General features: G+C 45.8%; 1 protein-coding gene across 1 annotated transcript in view; it reads right to left on the bottom strand.

Moving 5' to 3' along the window:
- Positions 1 to 6150: 6150 nt before the first annotated feature.
- LOC8040170 (thromboxane-A synthase) overlaps positions 6151 to 18862 on the bottom strand; it is a 147478-nt gene continuing 134766 nt past the window's right edge. The window contains exons 10-15 of the mRNA XM_029995354.4: positions 15774 to 15861; positions 14785 to 14893; positions 12606 to 12694; positions 11362 to 11502; positions 10058 to 10223; positions 6151 to 6332 (exon numbers count right to left, since the gene is read on the bottom strand). Of these exons, the coding sequence (XP_029851214.2) occupies positions 6255 to 6332; positions 10058 to 10223; positions 11362 to 11502; positions 12606 to 12694; positions 14785 to 14893; positions 15774 to 15861 (671 nt within the window). The 3' untranslated portion in view covers positions 6151 to 6254. The remainder of the gene's footprint in view (positions 6333 to 10057; positions 10224 to 11361; positions 11503 to 12605; positions 12695 to 14784; positions 14894 to 15773; positions 15862 to 18862) is intronic.

The following is an 18862-nucleotide window of genomic DNA, read 5'->3' as shown; positions in this document are numbered from 1 at the left end:
AATTGTTTAAACAACAAGTGAAGCTTGATGCGATAGAGAGGGCGTGTCAAATTAAATGTGAAGAGCGAAAAGTAGAAAACGGTCTTCGCGCGGATTTACAGAGGCTGCACGTGGAGGAAGGAAGGACACCCGGAATCTTCAAAGATGATATAAGCAGCATAAAAGCGCAACTTATAAGCGGTATAAGGGGGCGATTGTTCGTGCCCGAGCGGAGAGGTTGCTTTTGGGGGAAGCGCCCACCAAACGGGCACTTGCCCTTGAAAAGAAGTATGCTAGCGGAAACCAGATAGCGGAAATAGAGTACGAAGGCACAATGACTAGCGATCCGGCCCTTATCCAGCGTGCATTCGTTGAATACTACGAAACATTGTTCGACAAAAAAATACCAAAAAAGACGGGTCTTGATACGGAATTCCTGCCAAGTCTTCCACGGTTAGACCATGATGACGAGCAAGTTTTGGAAGAACCAGTCACCGTAACAGAGATCGAGAAAGCGATAGATGAACTAAGCGCAGGCAAATCGCCGGGCCCGGATGGATTGAGCGCTGCCTTCTACAAGAAATTTAAACCAGAAATCGCGCCGTTGTTGCATCGGGTTTTTAATGAGTCTTATCGGAACCATAGGTTACCGCGCTCCTTTTTGTGTACGCATACAGTCTTGATACCGAAAGGTAACGACGCCTCCAAGCTACGCTTCACTAGCAACTATAGACCGATCACCCTTGTTAATGTTGATTATAAAGTTCTCATGAAGGTGTTAGCGAGGAGGCTGCAGAGTGTAATTTGGAAAATTGTAGGGCCTCATCAAACCTGTGAAATTAAAGGCCGGAGTATTTGTACGAATATGCACACAGCTAGGAGTGTTCTGGAATGTTGTGATGTTGAGTATCGGACAATCGCACTGCTCCAAATCGATTTGGAAAAAGCCTTTGACCGTGTATGTCATGACGTACTTTTTCAAATTTTAGAGCACGTACGAATCGGGTCTTTCATTCTCGAAGGAGTAAAAATGGCTTATTTAAACTGTTCAACAAAGTTAATAATTAACAGAGAAGTCACTAAGCGGATAGACGTTCTTTCTTCAGTACGGCAGGGGTGTCCTTTATCCCCTTACTTTTCGCGATTTTTTTTAACCTTTCTGCGCTACATCATTCAATGTAAGGACATTAGGGGTTTCACTTTACACGAGTGCAAAGTAAAAATTTTAACATATGCAGACGATATAGCTGTTTTTTGTTCACTCTAGAAGCGTCACAAGGGCTGTGGAAGCGACTAAGCGGTTTTGTGACGTCACAGCGTGTGCGGTCAACTGGTCGAAGTGTTACGGGCTATGGCACGGAGAGTGGGCTTCTGCGCCAAACTTTTTTGAAAATATCCAATGGGCTCGGGAACCCCAAAAGTATCTGGGTGTCCCGTTAAAACATTATCGTGAAAATAACGACTATTGGCGGGAGGAAACTAATCAACTGAAGGCAACCGCGGAAAAGTGGGTAACGAAAGAATTGTCGATCTTCGTACGTGCGACAGTTTGTAACTTGTTCTTTATGTCGAAACTATGGTACGTTCTTCAAGTCCTACATTGTTCCAGAGTCAATATTCAGCGAATTCACCGGGTGTTTGCAGTATTCATTTGGGCGTCTCAGTGGGAACGGACTAGTAGAGCCAATCTTTTCCTTCGACCCCGAGATAATGGTGTTGGTCTGTGTCACTTCTTCATCCGTCAACTCGTTACACAATTTATGTTTGTGCGTGATCAATCTGACCCATGTCTGCGCCTGGTAATACAAACAAAGCTCTTTGATGTGTTGCCCAGTTATGTGGTTTTGTCATGCCGTGTTCGTTACGGAACTTTATCGCGTTTTTTGAGAGAAGTTGTATCATCATGTCGTTTCCTTTTTGTACGGTTTTCTCGGGATTATTTGTCTGTTGTATCGCGCAAAAGGTTGACGCGAGATTTGGTGGATGTGTTAATGCCCTTGCCACGGTATAGGTCCATATACGCTGGAGCCCCCGGACAGGACGGGCTAAAACGTGTTAAAAAAGCGTTGGTTCCCCCTGGGGTTAAAACTTTCTTTTTTAAATTACACAGTGAAACACTACCCATAAAAACTTTTTTAGAAGCTAAAGGAATAAATTTGTACTGGACAGTAAACTGCCAATTATGCAAGCAGCCAGAAAGTATCGAGCATGTCTTTTTAGATTGTTGGGATGCTTTGCTATACTGGGACGTGCTCCAGCGCACAATCAAAAAAGAACTACCGTTAACACCGTATGGGATTCGTTTTCTAACGGCAGACAGTGAACCGGTACCATATGACACAATCCTTCTCCTGGGGCTCCACAGTATATGGAAAAGTCGAATGGCGGTACGTCATGCAGACGTAAACGCCCGCACTGTCCGCGAGTATTTCATTGACAGCTTTAAACGCCTCCGGGAATGCTACAAAAAGATTAATAGTGACCTTGAGTGGCTGCCTGTTCTGGATGAGCTGGCAACTTTAAAACCCTTTTAACTTCACTTACTCTAGCAAGACAGGCTAGATTTCACTCAACTTTTTAGATGTGTGTTGTGTAACGCTTGTCTATTACCGTTCCCAACATACAGTTCTTCGCATCTATTCTGTAGTTTTATGCAAACCTGGTAATAAAAAAAAAAAAAAAGTTTGCGTGGCCGAATGGTTACCGTGCTTGGCAGTCGCGCGGAGGATCCCGGTTCGATTCCAGAGCGCGGAATGATCTTTTATTTATTCTTTCAGCATGGCGACCTCGTAAGTTCGAAAACCTTTCCATCTGATTAATTTACGAATGTTCTACGCGCCGAACGTTCTAGACCGAATTTTCCAGAAACCGACGCGTCGACAAAAGGTGCTCCACGCGTGGCAAGCCGAGGTCAGTCTCGCTCCAGCGTTCGATCCTGCTGTTTTGCCCACATCGACGCCTGCGACGCTGGCCTTTCTCTATTTTGTTTTGGGCACAAGTTCGCCCCATTAATCCTTTAGTTTCTTCAGTTATTCGTTGCATTATAATTTGTCATTCGTGATATCTTGGTGGAAGAGAAGTTATTGCATTCTATGCCCGTAAAGTGTACCTCTCCTAAGACACCCCAACCAAGTGAGGTGCTCATTCCTGGAAGGCTACCCTTCGCCGAAGACGCCGAAGCCCGAACAACCCGTAGTACCAGAGATCAGTCACCCGAATTTGGTCTCTTGCCCGAGAACCTGAAGTAGAAGATCCCGACGATGAACAACCCGCCCGTCGTCGTCCTGTCCGTCGCTCAGCGGACACCTGCTCTCTTGCTCGGCGAGTTCTATGAGAACGTTGAAGACTGGATCAACCAGTACGATCGCGTGGGCCGCCACAATAGGTGAAGCGGCAAGCAGAGCCGGCAGAAACTCTATTTTTTTGCTTCAAGGTACTGCAAGGCTCTGGTTCGAAAACCGCAAACCACGAAAAGCACCCCGGTCTGGCCACATAAAGAGTTAGTTCCGTTTTCCACGGCCTATAGTGCCCGGGCTTTACACATCGGATATTGGAAATACCGCTGCACCGCTAACGATCGGACAAAAGAATGTAAGTTGCCATCATTACAAAATTCAGAAAATGCAATATGTAGCCAAGTACGAGTGTTCGAAATCAAAATAAAATTATCCGCTGCGTTTTAACACAAAAATAAGCAGTATAGTCTTTGCAGCAAAGCCGAGCTGCGGAAATTGCGTTTTGCCGTTCCGAGAACGTGGCTGCGATTTTGATCACTTGTTAAAGAAGATAAAAAAAAAAGCGAAAATAGAATCAAGCCGAATCAAATTTAATATAAACAACAGCAAAAAAAAAAAAAAAAAAAACAACGTGGGGGCTTTAATTTACACTGTGCAGGTGGTTGGTGAGCGAAGCTGTGGTATCACCTGCAACGATTGCCGACTGCATTATACGAAATGCCGCCGCCAGTCGCAGCGCGCCGCCGCCTGTGGTATTACCGTTTCTTTTCCCTTTGCCACTCCTAGTATTCACGCTGCTCCCCGGGAGTCCTAACTATGCATGGCCTATTCATCGCGGTGCTGCAGCAACAATAAAATCAGTTGCTATACTCCGCTTGATCTTACGTTTAAGCGCAGCGGATGTTACGAGCCATCGGAGCCAATCGAAGGCCGTGTAAGTGTCACGTGATCTTAGAGAGGGGGCACAGCAACGCGCGGAAAGCGTATCACGGGCCACGTCTACAGAACGGATTGGCTAAGATAGCTCGCAGTATCCGCTCCGTCCGGATGTAAGGTGAAACGGGGTATAGGCGGGCTCTTCTTTTATATATAAAAGGCTAATGACGTCAGTCCCCACGCCGCAAGCTGCCCTTCGCCGCGGCAGCTTGGGCGACAGTAACCTTCACCGGGAATGTATGCGGTGAGCGCTACGCGCTTTCCATTGTTTTCAGGTACTCCTTATTATTCATTATATGGTTAGGATGCTTGTTTTTTGCTTAACCTTTATTGCTGCGCTGTATGTTGTATGCTGTGCTGTAGGTTGTATGCGTGGTGGTTGCACTTTTCGCTTGAATTTTCGCAAGTATTTCTTTCGTGAAAACGCCGACACGAAAACACACGCGGGGAGGAGGAACGTGCTTCGCATTTTTCGCAGGAGTCGTTATCATACATTATGCGGTTTGTACTTCACATGAGGGCTTCGAATGATGCCAACCCCTTTCGAAGCAGCTGCAAATCTAATCTTGACTGGAACGCGAGGGAGGGTGTTCCTATTGTTCACACGCGCCTTATCATCCATCATGTGGTTTTGATGCTTGTTTTGGGGTTTTCTTTGTTGTTTTCTTTACTGAAACGGATACTGAGCTGTATGCTGTATGCCTCATTTCAAAGGAGATATGCTGTTTGGCCTTCAATTGTTCGCCTAGAGTTTTTTGCTTACAACGCCAACGACACGAAAATTTCCTTGTAAAAGTGGCTCCGATTCGGTACTTGAGAACCGAACTAAAAGCGATCACGACGCCGCCATTTCTCCCGCAGCGGCCACTGCGGGAAGCTGCACGGCTGCACGTATTCGTTCAGGTCGAGTCGCGCAAGGGCCGGTGGCGCCATGTAGCAGTGCCATTTCGTAGTAGCTGTATAAATCAACTCTCATGTTTTGACTTGTCGCTAAAAGGCGGCGATGTTATCGTATTTAGTTTGGTCTCGGTGGAAGGGGGTGGTCAGGGTTTCAAGGTCGAGTTTTCCAACTGAGTGTTTTAATAAGCCAATGCAGAGCTAAACTAAAAATTACAAGTACATTAATTAAAATAGTGACAGCATCACTTGGCGATGATTTTGGTTATTTCAAATATAAAAGACAGATTCTTACGTGTCAAGAAAGTGGTTACTTTCTTTGTGTTATTTTTTCTTCGGAAGCCTTTTTTTTAAATCGACAAGTTTGTGTTTTACTTTTTGTTTTCAGGACTCCCGTTCAGAAAAAATGCAGGTGAACTCACAAAACACGCACACACACAAGAAACAAAATATGTCTACAAGGTGGTTTCGTGAATCGGTAGAGTGATTGTTTTATCTAACCACAAAACCTTGGGCTTGTCGGCGAGGTTATGATGCATTCTTGTCACAACCCTCCTTTCTTCCTTCACCTCAAACACCGAAATATATTTAATAATGTGGTTAATAAAGTGTTTTTATTGCGTTTATGTATAACAACAGCGCGTGCATAGGGCTATTTGTTTCCACAAATCTTTTAGTGAATTTTGTCAGAACGCGCACTTCGCTATGTTGGTAGCACATAACTGACAAAGGTATCGGTGACAACGGACAAGTAAAAAAATACAAACTGCTATGCAACCCTGCACTTGGTGGAAAATCTACAGCGAAACCTCAGAGAGCATACTTGTTCACAAAAAATTACTTGGTGGAACATAACGCGTGGAAGCATGTCTCTCCAATGTAATTTGACAATATTCAGCACCAACCGAACTATATAACATGAGTTACTAAAAGTGTGCTAAAAGAAGCAAAAGTAAAACAAAATAGTGTACTATATTGCACATTGTACTGCGCATTAATCAGCAAACGAAATATTTCTGACTGAAACAACAGAAACATATTTTGTAGAAAACATGCGACGTTTTTATTGACTATATTAAAAAAATAAGCAGAAGCAACAATCTTTATTCTAAAACGCTTGTGAGCTTTATATATACGAGTTGGTGACATGTATTATTCCAATGTTGGAATGAATTATGAAATTTTGTTGTCAAGCGGAACGTCGCTTTAAAGCGGCACTGCCTTCACATTCACTCCATTCTTGATCCGGAGCACGAGAGGATTCATGTCGATTTTTGGTGGATCCTGGAAAAGAAAAAAAATTAATATTTTATTTGCTCCTTCCACAGTGAAGAATGGGACGTTATTTGTGATTAAAACTTTACTGTTTCACTGACGGGACGATCAATTTTGCGTATCCAATGTCACTTGAAGAAAAGAAATAGTTATACTGAATGAAAAAAAACAAAAACTGACGATACTGCGGTTACTTATTACGTTTTATTACTTTATCCCGTTTTACTTAATGGGATACTGAACCAAATATTTTAGTGTCCATAAAAAGTGGCGCACGATCTCTACACGCAACGAAATTGACGTCATATTCCTCCCTTCACGCTTAAGATGACAGTGAAATGTATAATATCTGGGAGAAAGGAAAATAAAGACAGGCATTTCATTCCAACAAGTGAAAGCTACGTGCTTTTTAAACCAATTATTCACCTACCGTTTACACCAGATCCCACTGTGGAGATGAAAAACCTGCATTTATTCTCTTTTTCTACAGAGCTCACACATTCCATTGTTACCTTAAGCGAGAAAAGGGGATCCTATAACGTTAATTTCGTTGCGAGTGTTCGCGCACACCGGCGGCTGCTGTCTCGGGGAACGATCGTGCGCCACATATTGTGGATACTGAAATGTTTCGTTCGGCAACCCCTTAAAGCGGGTGCCCGGAAACACGAAATCGGGTGAGCGCGAAGATTCTACCTCTCGCTTCAAAGTCGACCAGCGAGAAGCGCAATCCGTATCGCGCTCGTGACGTCAATAACTAATGCACGGTCAAGGGCACTGTAGTTGCGAACCTTGCCACTCGGTGGTGCCAACGAATGAAAATCTCGCCCACTAGTAACATCCGAGGACTGTACGCCCCATGCCTACATAAATGGCCCGTACCGTCATTCGCGGTCATGCAGGTCTTTTACGTGTCACGAGCGTTCGGTTCGCCGTATTAGTTTCGCACCGCAGAAGTAGTAGCTCTAAGGAACCAGTGAGTAGAAATAACCGTCAGTACCCAGCAATGGCGACACCGGCAAGCTATGCATATAAGGTACTCACTGGGCGCCATATCTGCGCGCTCTACCCACAGCGTATCCAGGGGCGGATTGGTATGTTTGGCCTGGCAGAGGTCCCTCATCCTCAAATTAAGCTCCTATCTAACGTCTGCAAAGAACGGCGATTTCGATGGTGTGGACTGCACGTTGCGGATGCACTATGAAACAATTTCAGCCTTTCCACTCTGGTGAAGATGGAAGAGCACCGGAGCTTTAGCTTCTGTTCTCGGCGGTGGCTTTCCAGGCAAGCGATCTGCTCTTCCTTCGCAAGGGAATCCGAAGCGCTCGACGCAGTCGAACTTTAGGCGATAGCGGCCTTGCGACGATGCGGATCCATTCGCGCTGCTGCGCACATCACCGCTCGTTTCGAACCGCTCCTCTTCCTCCGAACAGTGCTTCCGAAGAAAGGTTAGCGCAATGTATGAGCGACGGCGGCAACCAGTTGTCTGGTTGCCGCCGTCGCTCATAGATGGCGGTAGCTGCTCAGAGTTTGGTTTTACAATTTCTTTGCCGGTGGACACGATCCTGGGGAACCTAGCCCTTAACAGCTCCGCTATAAAAGCTTTAAACGATACAACGTTGTAAACGCGTTATCGTCCCCCCCAAGTCACATTCAGGGCTAATTAACTCAACGAGCGAGCCATACTGCCGCGAACTGGCGCTGCATCTTAGGAGCTCATGACGTGGCGGCATTCAAACGTGGCTTCATAGACTGCCACCAGACGCAATTTTGAAATCTGTTAATTCGTTTTAAAATTTGTGTTTTCTTGACTTCTTTGATGGCAGCCAAGCAAAACTAGTCTAGGCTAATGTTTCTGGGCCGCCGGCACAATAGAGACAATATCTAAACAAAATGATAAGTCCAAACATTTCTTTTCCTTGGGCACTTCGACGTTTTCCTCATAGTCCCTGATTGGCCCGAAAATTTGCTAAACACACCAACAAACATCGCTGAAATAATAATCGAATATTCGGGAAATCCTTTTTCCGTGATATTACTAAATTTACAAATTTGGTCCTCACCGTGTTTTTTTAAGGTGAAAGTCTCCACTGACAACAATAAAAAAGTGACATCAGCGGAAGACAGGGTTTCATTCTTTGGACTATAGACTTTGTTCCCAACTGATTAAAAGCAGTTTCATAATGTCAAATGAATATGTTGGAAACTCGCTCCCACACCCACGCAGCAGCAGAAAACAAATGCTCGCCATAGTTCATTTTTGGAACGCCCGCGCGACCTGCAAGGCTACCTTCCATTTGACGCTGACACTTTCACTTTTCTGCTTTGGCTTTATCTTTTGCTTGCTCTAAATTTTGTTGACTTTTCTTTGGCTTCTTTACTGGGTCAGTGTTAGCGTTTCCCAAGAGGGGATGTGTCCGACGTTTCCCATGGGTCATGCTAACGCATTCCCTAAAGATCCAACCAGGCACGTAGCCAAAATTTTGATTCGTTTTTTTTTTTTTTGTTCCAAATTTGAAATCGATTCAGCTAAGCCTCGAAGTCTGACGATCCCTAGTTTCCTAGATTGTTCCAGCGACAAATAGTTTTCAAAGTTCAAAATGTTTTTAAGATACTGAGTACAATAGTGTGAGAAATGTAATTAAGATAGAGTAGCAAATACTTTAGACGAAATGTATTTGCAAGATGCCAAAATACTAAAAAAGTATTTGATATAAATTATCCTGAGTAGACTATTGAAGATAGGCACGAATCTGGTTCTAAACGACCTCTTTCTCATAGTTAGTGCGTACATTTGATTTTGCAGATATCGCAATACCTTCGCTCCTGTAAAATTCAGTTCCAGGGCCACTTCACAGATGGCGCCAATGTGGCAGTGTATTCTCGCATCGCAAGATATAACAATAACTCTGTCGTAAGCAAACGTAAGTGTGTGAATGGGCCTTCAATGGCGGAACGCGGTATAGGTGGTGTTAAGAAAGGAATATTCCCATGGGGGAGGCTTTCGGGGAGGGATGTCCGTGACATCAGTGATCGGCGAAACCAGCTGGACTCGCTCCCCGGTCTTAGCATTACACGAAGGGCGGTGAGGCGAGAGGGCTGTTAGAGTTATCAGACGCATTTAACGGTCGCACTCTCGACAACGGGGCTCGGTGCGCGGTGACCAGAGTAGAAAAATGGAGGCGTGCATAAACCCGACGATACCCGAATATGGCAGCAGCGATGTTAGATGTAGAAAACAACCAACTGCTTTCTGTTAAAAAAAAATATATCTTTCTTTGCGTGGATGCAACACAAAGAACTTAAAATTGAAAACGAGCTGCATGAGGAGCGGCCTAAGGACGTCATTGATTGATACCGAAGACGTTTTCGGATGCCTCAGACGACGTGCGCAACAGCGCTACAGCGTATACACAATCAGAACATCCCGATACCACCACCCGTATTCCGAAGAGAAAAATCTGTTTGCTCCGCGGGATACCGCAGAACAAACAAATTTGCTATGCGCTACGGGAACAAAATACTGTCAATCACGAAGAGATTCCTCGCCAAGGCGGGAACTGCTTGTGCAGCTCGAACAAGAGCTCCCCCATCTCCCCGGGATGTCTACGTCAGCGCGGCTCCGAGCAAAGGCGTGACGTTGTTACCTCCTGGGGAACTAAGAGAGGAATATCTCATTTGCGTGAATCATCCTTAATGGTTGTGCGTAAAGATGATTGCGCATGGACTGAACGCACCTTTTCGGTATTTTCCGTGGCCACAAGGCGGTACTTTCTGAGGATGTGGGCGAAGGTGAAGCGAATCTCCATTTGTGCGAAGCGCATGCCGATGCAGTTGCGAGGTCCCGCACCGAAGGGCTGCCAGGCCAAGGGATTGAACTTGTGCTTGTTCTCGGGAAGGAACCTGCCGAGAGAAAACGGTGGACGCTATTACGTCAAACATGTCGTCCGCTTCGCAACATTTGTTTTGGGGTTCGTTCTTGTAATTATCGGAAGGAATTGTATTGCGCATTGCGTTATTGAAAATCCTAATTATGATATTTACCGTAGTGGATAAGAGCTTATAAAGTTTTATTTGGATCAAGTTAGATTTATTGATTAAAAAAAGAACGATTCCAATGTGGGTCTTTGTTTTTCCTTTACTTCTAAAATTTAATTTTCTCGTATATTTTTAATTTTATCTTTCTTTTCTGTGTTTGCATTCACCTAAATGCCACACCACGGTAAAACAAAAAAGGTGCCTGAACGGTGCCACCTCGCCAGGGAGCAAGTGCGTCAGAGGTTCGCTTTGCATTTCTGGCAAGCGCATTAAATTTTGATGCGTGAGCTCGATGAATCGTCCTTATACGTGCGCACGTTTTCAAGCCATGTCAGCGCGGGACTGGGCCTGCGCGAAGGCCCCTAAACAGACAGTGACCCTGCTGGGAAAGGCGCAAAGCTTGAGGAAGATTTTGCGGCCTTGGCTGACCTTGTTTAGACATATTTCTTCTTCCACTGTGCTCTACACTGCTGTTTGTTCACATTTTTCTGACGTCTTCCTCTCTTCATTCTGGCATTTTTATTGGACGTTTCTTCGTTTTAGTTCTATGAATGTCTAATTTTGACCCACTGTGGTATCGGCCAAGGGGGGGGGCGGCAGAGTACCGGCCCAAGCGCAACCCGCAAAAGACACAGTGGTCCGACTCTATTTCGGCATGCTCGGGTTAAGCCGTGCTTCTTTTCTGTTTACAGCGATTGCCCGTGTGTACACGAAACCAACGAAAAGTTCAGCAGTAAAAAAATTAAAAAGATTGCCAGACGCTATACTACACCCATGAAGGAAATCTATATATATTCCTTTGCTTTATATTATAGTGCCAGATTCCTGCAGCCGGCATTGAATGAGCTTGTCATTCCTAAACAGTCCTTCGTTCGCATAAATACCGGTGGCTTACACTGTATTTAGGTAGGGTGCTAGAAAAAGGCATCTGTCTTCTGTTCCCTCAACCATTGGGCACCCTTCTAGTGTTACTCGAATCCGTAAGAGACGTGTTAACGGTTACCTGTCCGGGTCGAACGTATAAGGGTCTTCCCAGTTATCTGGGTCGTGGTGGATGTAGTCGACGGCGCTCATAACTGCTGTGCCGGCGGGAATCTTCAGTTCGCCGTACTGTTTGTCCACGGCAGCTTCCCGAGTCACGAACCTGCAAGGCAATATGTCTGGGGTTGCCTACGTTGGAATCTTGAACGTGCGGTGTGGCAAACATTTCATAAAGTTACGTCACACTCAAGCTAGGTTCATACAACGCAATCTCTTTGTGCACGCCCCTCAGGAAGTACCGCGCAGTTGGTACTCCAGACATTTATGTTTTATCGTGCGAAGTTTTACGCGGCAACGCACGGTCCTATCTAACTAACACTCCCAAGATAACTTATCGGTCAGGGCGCGGTGCACGGCAGCACCAAGTAAGTGCCACAGGCTGCGCAGCCTCGGTGCTTGACGTGACGAGGTTTAACTCACCATAGACAACCATCTCTCTCCCATAATGCGGGAGTGTGGTCATAGCGAATCACGTGTTCCTACATTTATGAAAAGAGTGCACGAGGTGAAGAAAGCTGGAGGGAAGAACTTAGAAAAGAACCTCTTGTAAACCTTAGGCCGAAGTCACCCTGTCTAAACACTGGTCACATTGGTCATTCAAAACCTGCCTGCAGACATTGTTCTAAGCATTAAAAAGCAGACATACTTCGAATATGGTTGATGCGTACCCGCGGAGAATCCTCTCATCGTGTCTGCATGGAACATCGCGTCTTCTGTATGGTGCACTGGCCGTACGACTGGGTCTCTAGACCTAGAGTCGACTTATTGATAACCGACGAGACCGTCGGTTGCAAATCGAAGGCTTCCGTAAAGCTCCTTTCAAGCCCTACCATAGAGGGTTCTCGTGATAACAAATGAAGTGTTCGGACCCCGTAGGTATGTGACTACTGTGTGCTGCGTGTGTAACGTAGAGCGTTGTGCACTGCTTGAGAAAGGAGGGATCTGAGTAGGGTGTTGTTTGTGATCAGCAGAAGATCACGCAAACTTGACTTGTCGTGTATAGTGAGCTAAATATTTTGTCATTTCACGTGCCGTCTGACACGCTATGTACAAATAGCTATCCTCACGTTACATCGAATATGTTTGCCAATAGTGTAAAATGTGATAAGTTTGAAGTGGGGCGCATATGCACGTGCTTTAGTTTCTGAAGAAAGTTCAGCACGCGCCAGCAAATTTGTCTTGGTGGCGACAGTTATTTATACTTACCCAAATACAGGAGGGTAGATCCGCATTGTTTCGCACACAACGCAGTGTAGGTACGGCAACTTCTGAATAGTACCATAGGTAATTTCTTCCTGAAGGAAAAAAAAAGAACCTTAAATACACGCCTCGGATGTAAGAAAGGTTATATAATATGTTTCAATTAAACTTTGGTATACTGACGAATGCTTTGCTTTCGACGTAACAGGAGCGCCTAATCCTGTTTTTCTTCGTCTGTGTCCCTGTATTTTTTCGGCGCTTTTTGTTTGTAACAAAATGGCATCAATTTAAAAAAAAGAGTCACATTCGCATACGCGGTTATTCGCTATATAAAATGAAAAACAAACAAACAAATAAAAAAGCGGAAACTTTATTTTTGTAAACGAGTATTAAATTGACCAATGGGTGATGTTGATTTCGTCCGTAAAGAATGTTAATTTTATGTGTACCGGAGTTTGAAGAAACTTGATGGATATTTAACGCTCAGTATTCAGCTCTACCAATCCTAGAAATTTCAGATTCACATTGGCACCATCTACTAAACTCAGATCAATGCAATCAGTGGTAGACCAACTAATGCACGACGTCCTCACGTGCTGCTTTTCCATTGCTTTAAGCAAAAGTTAAGAGATAAATATTTATGCGCCAGTGAAAGCAGTCAAAATGTTTATCCTTGGTGTCCCAAGGCAGCTGCCATAAGGAAAATAGTGTGGAGTATCACATTCGTACTTCACATTGTTTATCGGCAATATGAATCAGAGCGGGGCTCGTTAAAACATGTCACCATGCTCCGATTCAAGCGCCATATCCGGGTCAATAAACAGCAATATTGAGGGAAAAAAAAGTAATATCGGCTTTTATGATGTTTCATTACTTTTTGATCTTCATACATTATGCATATAAATGAAAAAGAACCGATTATGATCGCAAAACTAGATAAATGCGCATTTGAAGAGCACACGGTAAATGCATATTTTGAGCCGTTTTTGTTTGTGCGATTCTTCGAATTGTGACTTCGCCCGCCATAACATAACAGTCCTGGTCATCTTATCTCCATTGCAGTCTTCTGCAGCTTCAATTTCTAACGAAAAACATTAGCACAACTTTTTTTGACACGCCGTCAAAGAGTGTCGCTTCAGATCCATGGTAAAGTTTAAACGTGTTCTTGTCTTTATGTAATTTTGGGGCACCTTCGCACATTGCACACAGCAATGTTTCTTTTTGCTATTGTAATACCAGAACCAAATTTGGCATGCATATATTTTAGGATAGGTAAAATAGACCTATCGAGGTTAGGCTAGAGTGTATATATTTGTTTTTATTTATACCAAAGTTACAAAACTTTTGTTGGCCATTTTAAAATAGCGTTCTTGCGATTTTTATTGACTTCACATTTAAATACGTCTTTCACACATTTTTTGTTGTTCCTTACACTTACTGGTTTAAAAGGAGTGAATAAGCTTACTTTACTGGGGTCCGTTAAATGTGGTTGAACCCCCCAGGTGTCCGCAAAAACATGTTTTTTTTTCTGCATGTGCATGTGATCCAAAATATAAAAAGCTATATCCAAACTACACCAGATTTAAAAAAAATCAAGCGCTATAAACAGTTAAAAAATAATTCAGTTATCTTAAAAAATATAAAATAAGTATGTTTTCCGCTAACGCAAGTTCTCTTAAGATTTTTTTCTTTTATTATTCAACCACTATAAAAATAACGTTTGAAGAAAGGTACTTGTACCTGTCAAACGCCTCAGTAAAAACTGCAATTTTTTGCCTTAGCACTAGCCTAGCTTTAAAGACACTCTTATCAATTTCGTTGCGCGCTTATTTATAGCTGTACTTGTTTGTATTTCGAAAGCAATTTGATTACCCTTCATTCTCTGCAAGAAACATTTGTCAACTTTCTTTCTTAACATTAAATGTCAACAAGGTGCGACTGACAGAGAATCTGACGAAGTCAAGTGTACGTTAAGTGCACGTCGCGACAAAATGTTACGTGGATGACTCTGAGGGAAATTTCTGCTTATAGATTCTCATTTGCGAGAAACAAGATATTGCAACCGAGGTGCCCTCAAACTGACAGACTCAAAGGACCCCGTGAGCTTAAATTTGTGTTTTGCCATTCGCTGTGCTGTATCAAACGTTTGGTATTTATTTCGAACGTAGAAAAAACAAGTGCTTACGTCCTCTTCCAGGACTGAGAGGACTTCCCGCCGAACTTTCTCCTGAACCTCAGGGTAGTTCACCAGCATGTGAGTGATGAGAGTCATGGAGTTGCTTGTTGTCTCAAACCTTTGATGCAAAAAGAAAAAAAAAGTAAAAGACTAAAAGACCAAACATTAAAAGTAACAAAAACGTAATCAAGAATATTTGGCTTTTGTTGCACGTTGAGTAGCGACAGAACGTAGTCCCACTTTTGGTGCTATGCTGCTCAAGTGTTTGTCAAGATATAGGGTTTAATGTTTATTTCTATATGTCTACCTGCACCTCCTTGATCTCGGGCGTTTTTAGTGTGGAGTACTGACCCTCTCGAAACAAGATCAACCTCTCTTTTCAACAAATACAATAATACACGATTAAGAAGTGGAGCACACAAAAAATAGCAGGCGATCGCTTGTTTGTCCTTACTTTGCTGACTGCGTCGCTCTTTGTAAAACGTGTCCCTCCAAATAATGTAGAGTGTTTTTCTTTTTTTTTTTTTTTTTTTGGTTCACTGCAAACACAAGTATACACATTGCCAAGCGCTCAGTTTCCGCGCAAAATGTAGAGCTAGCGGCCCGGGCCCGATGTCAACCCTGAGGAACTAACCGTAATGTTATTCGTAAGTGGTACGCTATTCCCTGAATCTTTGAAAGGAAAAATGATGCCCGTATGTTGTAATTTACGCCATTCAGTCTTACGTGGTCGTGGGATTTGGCGGCCACCATTTTAGCAATAAAAGTTTTTGAAAGGCACTTATAGCTTTTGAATAAGAAAGTGGTTCGTTTCGAAACATTTGCACCTGGTTCGCATCTCTTGCGCTACGTCTGGGCAGAAACTGAGCGTTCGATAAGGCCTGGTTTATTTTCGCAATTACAAAAACAAAAACACACTGTAAATCCTTCCTTGTGGCGCCTTTTACATTGCACGGTGAAGGAGGTTGCATGCTTACGTCCAGTGAATATTCACTCACCCGGCTACGAGAACCATGAAGGCATTCTGCGTAATATCGTCATCGTCAAGAACTGTTTTGGATGAATAGGTAAGGCGGTTGCTTCCCTCTGAAAAATAAAACAAAACGTCATTGTGTTTTCATTCCGCACAACTGACGATGTTATTTATTGGAATCCAGAAAGCTTTCGTTTGGAGTAGGCTATAATAAAGACTAATCCGTAAACGTTACAACTGTGGCGGTGCGACCCTGTAGGACCACCAGAGCCTTCCAAGACACTATGCTCTGAAGTGTCTGCATTCTTCAAAAAGGAAGAGAAGGACGACGAGGGACCCGAGCTCGAGGCAGCCCTGCGCGAGATATAGAAGAACGACCGGCCTGACGGTGAAGAGACCGCACTGCGAGTTCCGCATGACTGCGCATGCCCAAGCTCTGGTTCCTTGCAGAGTAAAGTATTTTAGTTAGGTTTCCCGACTCTGTTGGTCCATACCCGACGCGCTCACGAGAGCGGTCGGGAAGGCCATAGTGGTGACCCGGTTTTCGAACTGCAACGCAACCAACGGAACCAGCCTTGTCATGACGGACAACGACGCGACAACTTCCTCTGGCATCTCTACAGTCACCTTGAAGCTGCCTCCTTTCTGGCCGGCGGGCCCGGTGCTGTGGTTTGTGCAGGTTGAGTCCCAGTTTGCGACTCGGCGCATCACAGCGGACATGTTGAAATTCCACCATGTCGTGTCAAGCCTATCGCCTGCCATCGCCACAGAGGTGCGGGACCTCCTAATTTCACCGCCAGCGGAGGACGCATATAACACCCTCAAGGCTCAGCTTATTCGTCGGACAAGCGCTTCCGAGGAAAAGCGGCTCCGGCAGCTATTAACAGCCGAGGAACTGGGCGACCGCACCCCCACCCAGCTGCTTCGCCGACTAGAGCAGCTACTAGGAGAAAAGGCGACGAAGATTGACCAGTCGCTGCTCCGCGAGTTGTTTCTGCAGTGGTTGCCAAGCAATGTGCGAATGGTCCTCGCGTCCGCAGGGGACATTGGCCTCGCCAAGATCGCCGATCTGGCTGATAAAATCATAGAGGTCTCGGCAGCACCAACAACCATCTCAGCGGTCCAGGGCAGAAGCACTCCGGACGAGCTGGGCGAGCTGCGAGCGGAAGTCCGTCGTCCCGCCTACATGATGGCGAAGCTCCAGGTTCCCGGCAGACGCAGCACGTCACGGGAACTACCACGGCGCAAGCCTCGCTCATCGTCTCGCACCAACTCGGGGGAATGTTGGTACCACCAGCGGTTCGGTCCCGCTGCTCGCAAGTGTGAGCCGCCCTGCTCACGAGCGGAAAACGGCAGGGCAGAGCTTTCACGGTGGCCAGTGCTCCCGCCAACGAAGACAGCCGCCGAAGTTTGTTTTTTGTGTCTGACCGCATCACTGGTTTTCGTTTCCTGATAGACACCGGAGCAGAAATCAGCGTGATCCCAGCAACCGCGGAAGAGCGCCGGCTCCCCAGCACGTCACAGCTCCGGGCCGTCAACAACACGGCCATTGCAACGCATGGTGAGCGCTCACTGACACTGGACTTAGGATTGCGGCGCACATTTCGCTGGGTCTTCGTATGTGCGGCTGTTCCCCACGCGATTATTGGGCCTGACTTTCTGAAGCATTTTGCACTCCTGGTCGACGTCAAGAGCAGACGCCTCCGCGACGAAACAACTAGTCTGACAGTGCAAGGCATTGCCTCGTCCCTAGCTTCCATCAGCCTCACGTTCGCGGTTACAGCGGATGAGACGCCGTACTCCAGTCTCCTCACTGCGTTCCCGGAGTTGACGCGTGTAAGCTTGGACGAGCGCCCCGTCAAACACAATGTTACACACCACATTCAGACTACAGGGGCGCCTGTTCACGTGCACCCATGCCGACTGCCACCGGACAAGCTACGAATCGCCCGACAAGAATTCGAGCACATGCTCGAGCTGGGCATTGTCCGCCAGTCGGAGAGCTCCTGGTCCTCGCCTCTCCACATGGTCCCCAAGTCCACCCCCGGGGACTGGCGCCCATGTGGAGATTACAGAGCCCTCAATCGAATTACATCAGATGACCGTTACCCCATCCCGCACATCCATGATTTCACCGGAGCGCTCGATGGCAGTACCATGTTCTCGAAGATCGACTTGGTACGCGCGTACCACCAGATCCCCGTCGAGCCCTCGGACATACCTAAGACAGCCGTTACCACGCCCTTTGGATTGTTCGAGTTCCTCCGGATGCCCTTTGGTTTGAAGAACGCTGCGCAAACGTTCCAGCGATTCATGGACCAGGTGTTGCGGGGCCTGCCTTTTTGTTATGTTTACACTGACGATATACTCGTGGCAAGCACATCTGCCGAAGAGCACGTCGCACACCTCGGACTGTTGTTCACTCGCCTCGTCGAGTACGGGCTTGTCGTCAATGTGAGCAAGTGCGCCCTAGGCAAGACGGAACTCGACTTTTTGGGGCACACGATAAACTCTTCCGGAATCCGTCCACTCTCCATCAAGGTACAAGCCATTCAAGAGTTCCCGAAGCTGTCGACGAAGAAGCAACTCCGTGAGTTTCTTGGTTTGGTAAACCTTTACCGCCGGTTTCTCCCGGGCTGCGCCGCCAAGCTCGCGCCGCTGCACAGCATGCTCTCGGGCAGGAGTAGCTCATCCACCGAGCTCACATGAGACGAGTGCACCACATCGGCATTTGATAGCGCCCGTCAACTCCTTGCCACTACCACAATGCTTTCACACCCAAAAGAGGGTACTCCACTCTCAGTTGTCACCGACGCATCGTATATCGCTGTTGGTGCGGTGCTGCAGCAGGAAGTGAACGGACATTGGCAGCCACTTTCCTTCTTCTCCCGGAAGTTGACACCGACAGAACAGCGCTATAGTACATTCGGTCGTGAACTTCTGGGTGTGTATCTGGCCCTACGACACTTCCAGCACATGGTGGAAGGACGACAATTTTTTATATTGACGGACCACAAGCCTCTCGTCCACGGGTTCCAGTCTTTGAAACCAGGTGGGGGGAACCATTCACCGAGAGAGCTCCGGCAAATGTCCAGCGTCTCCGAGCTCAGGAAT

The sequence above is a fragment of the Ixodes scapularis genome, unplaced genomic scaffold (assembly GCF_016920785.2).
Source record: "Ixodes scapularis isolate PalLabHiFi unplaced genomic scaffold, ASM1692078v2 PGA_scaffold2__306_contigs__length_199485367, whole genome shotgun sequence".
In the NCBI taxonomy this organism is placed as follows: domain Eukaryota; kingdom Metazoa; phylum Arthropoda; class Arachnida; order Ixodida; family Ixodidae; genus Ixodes; species Ixodes scapularis.
Note: the sequence above shows the minus strand (reverse complement) of the source record. Positions and strands in the feature narration are given on the sequence as shown.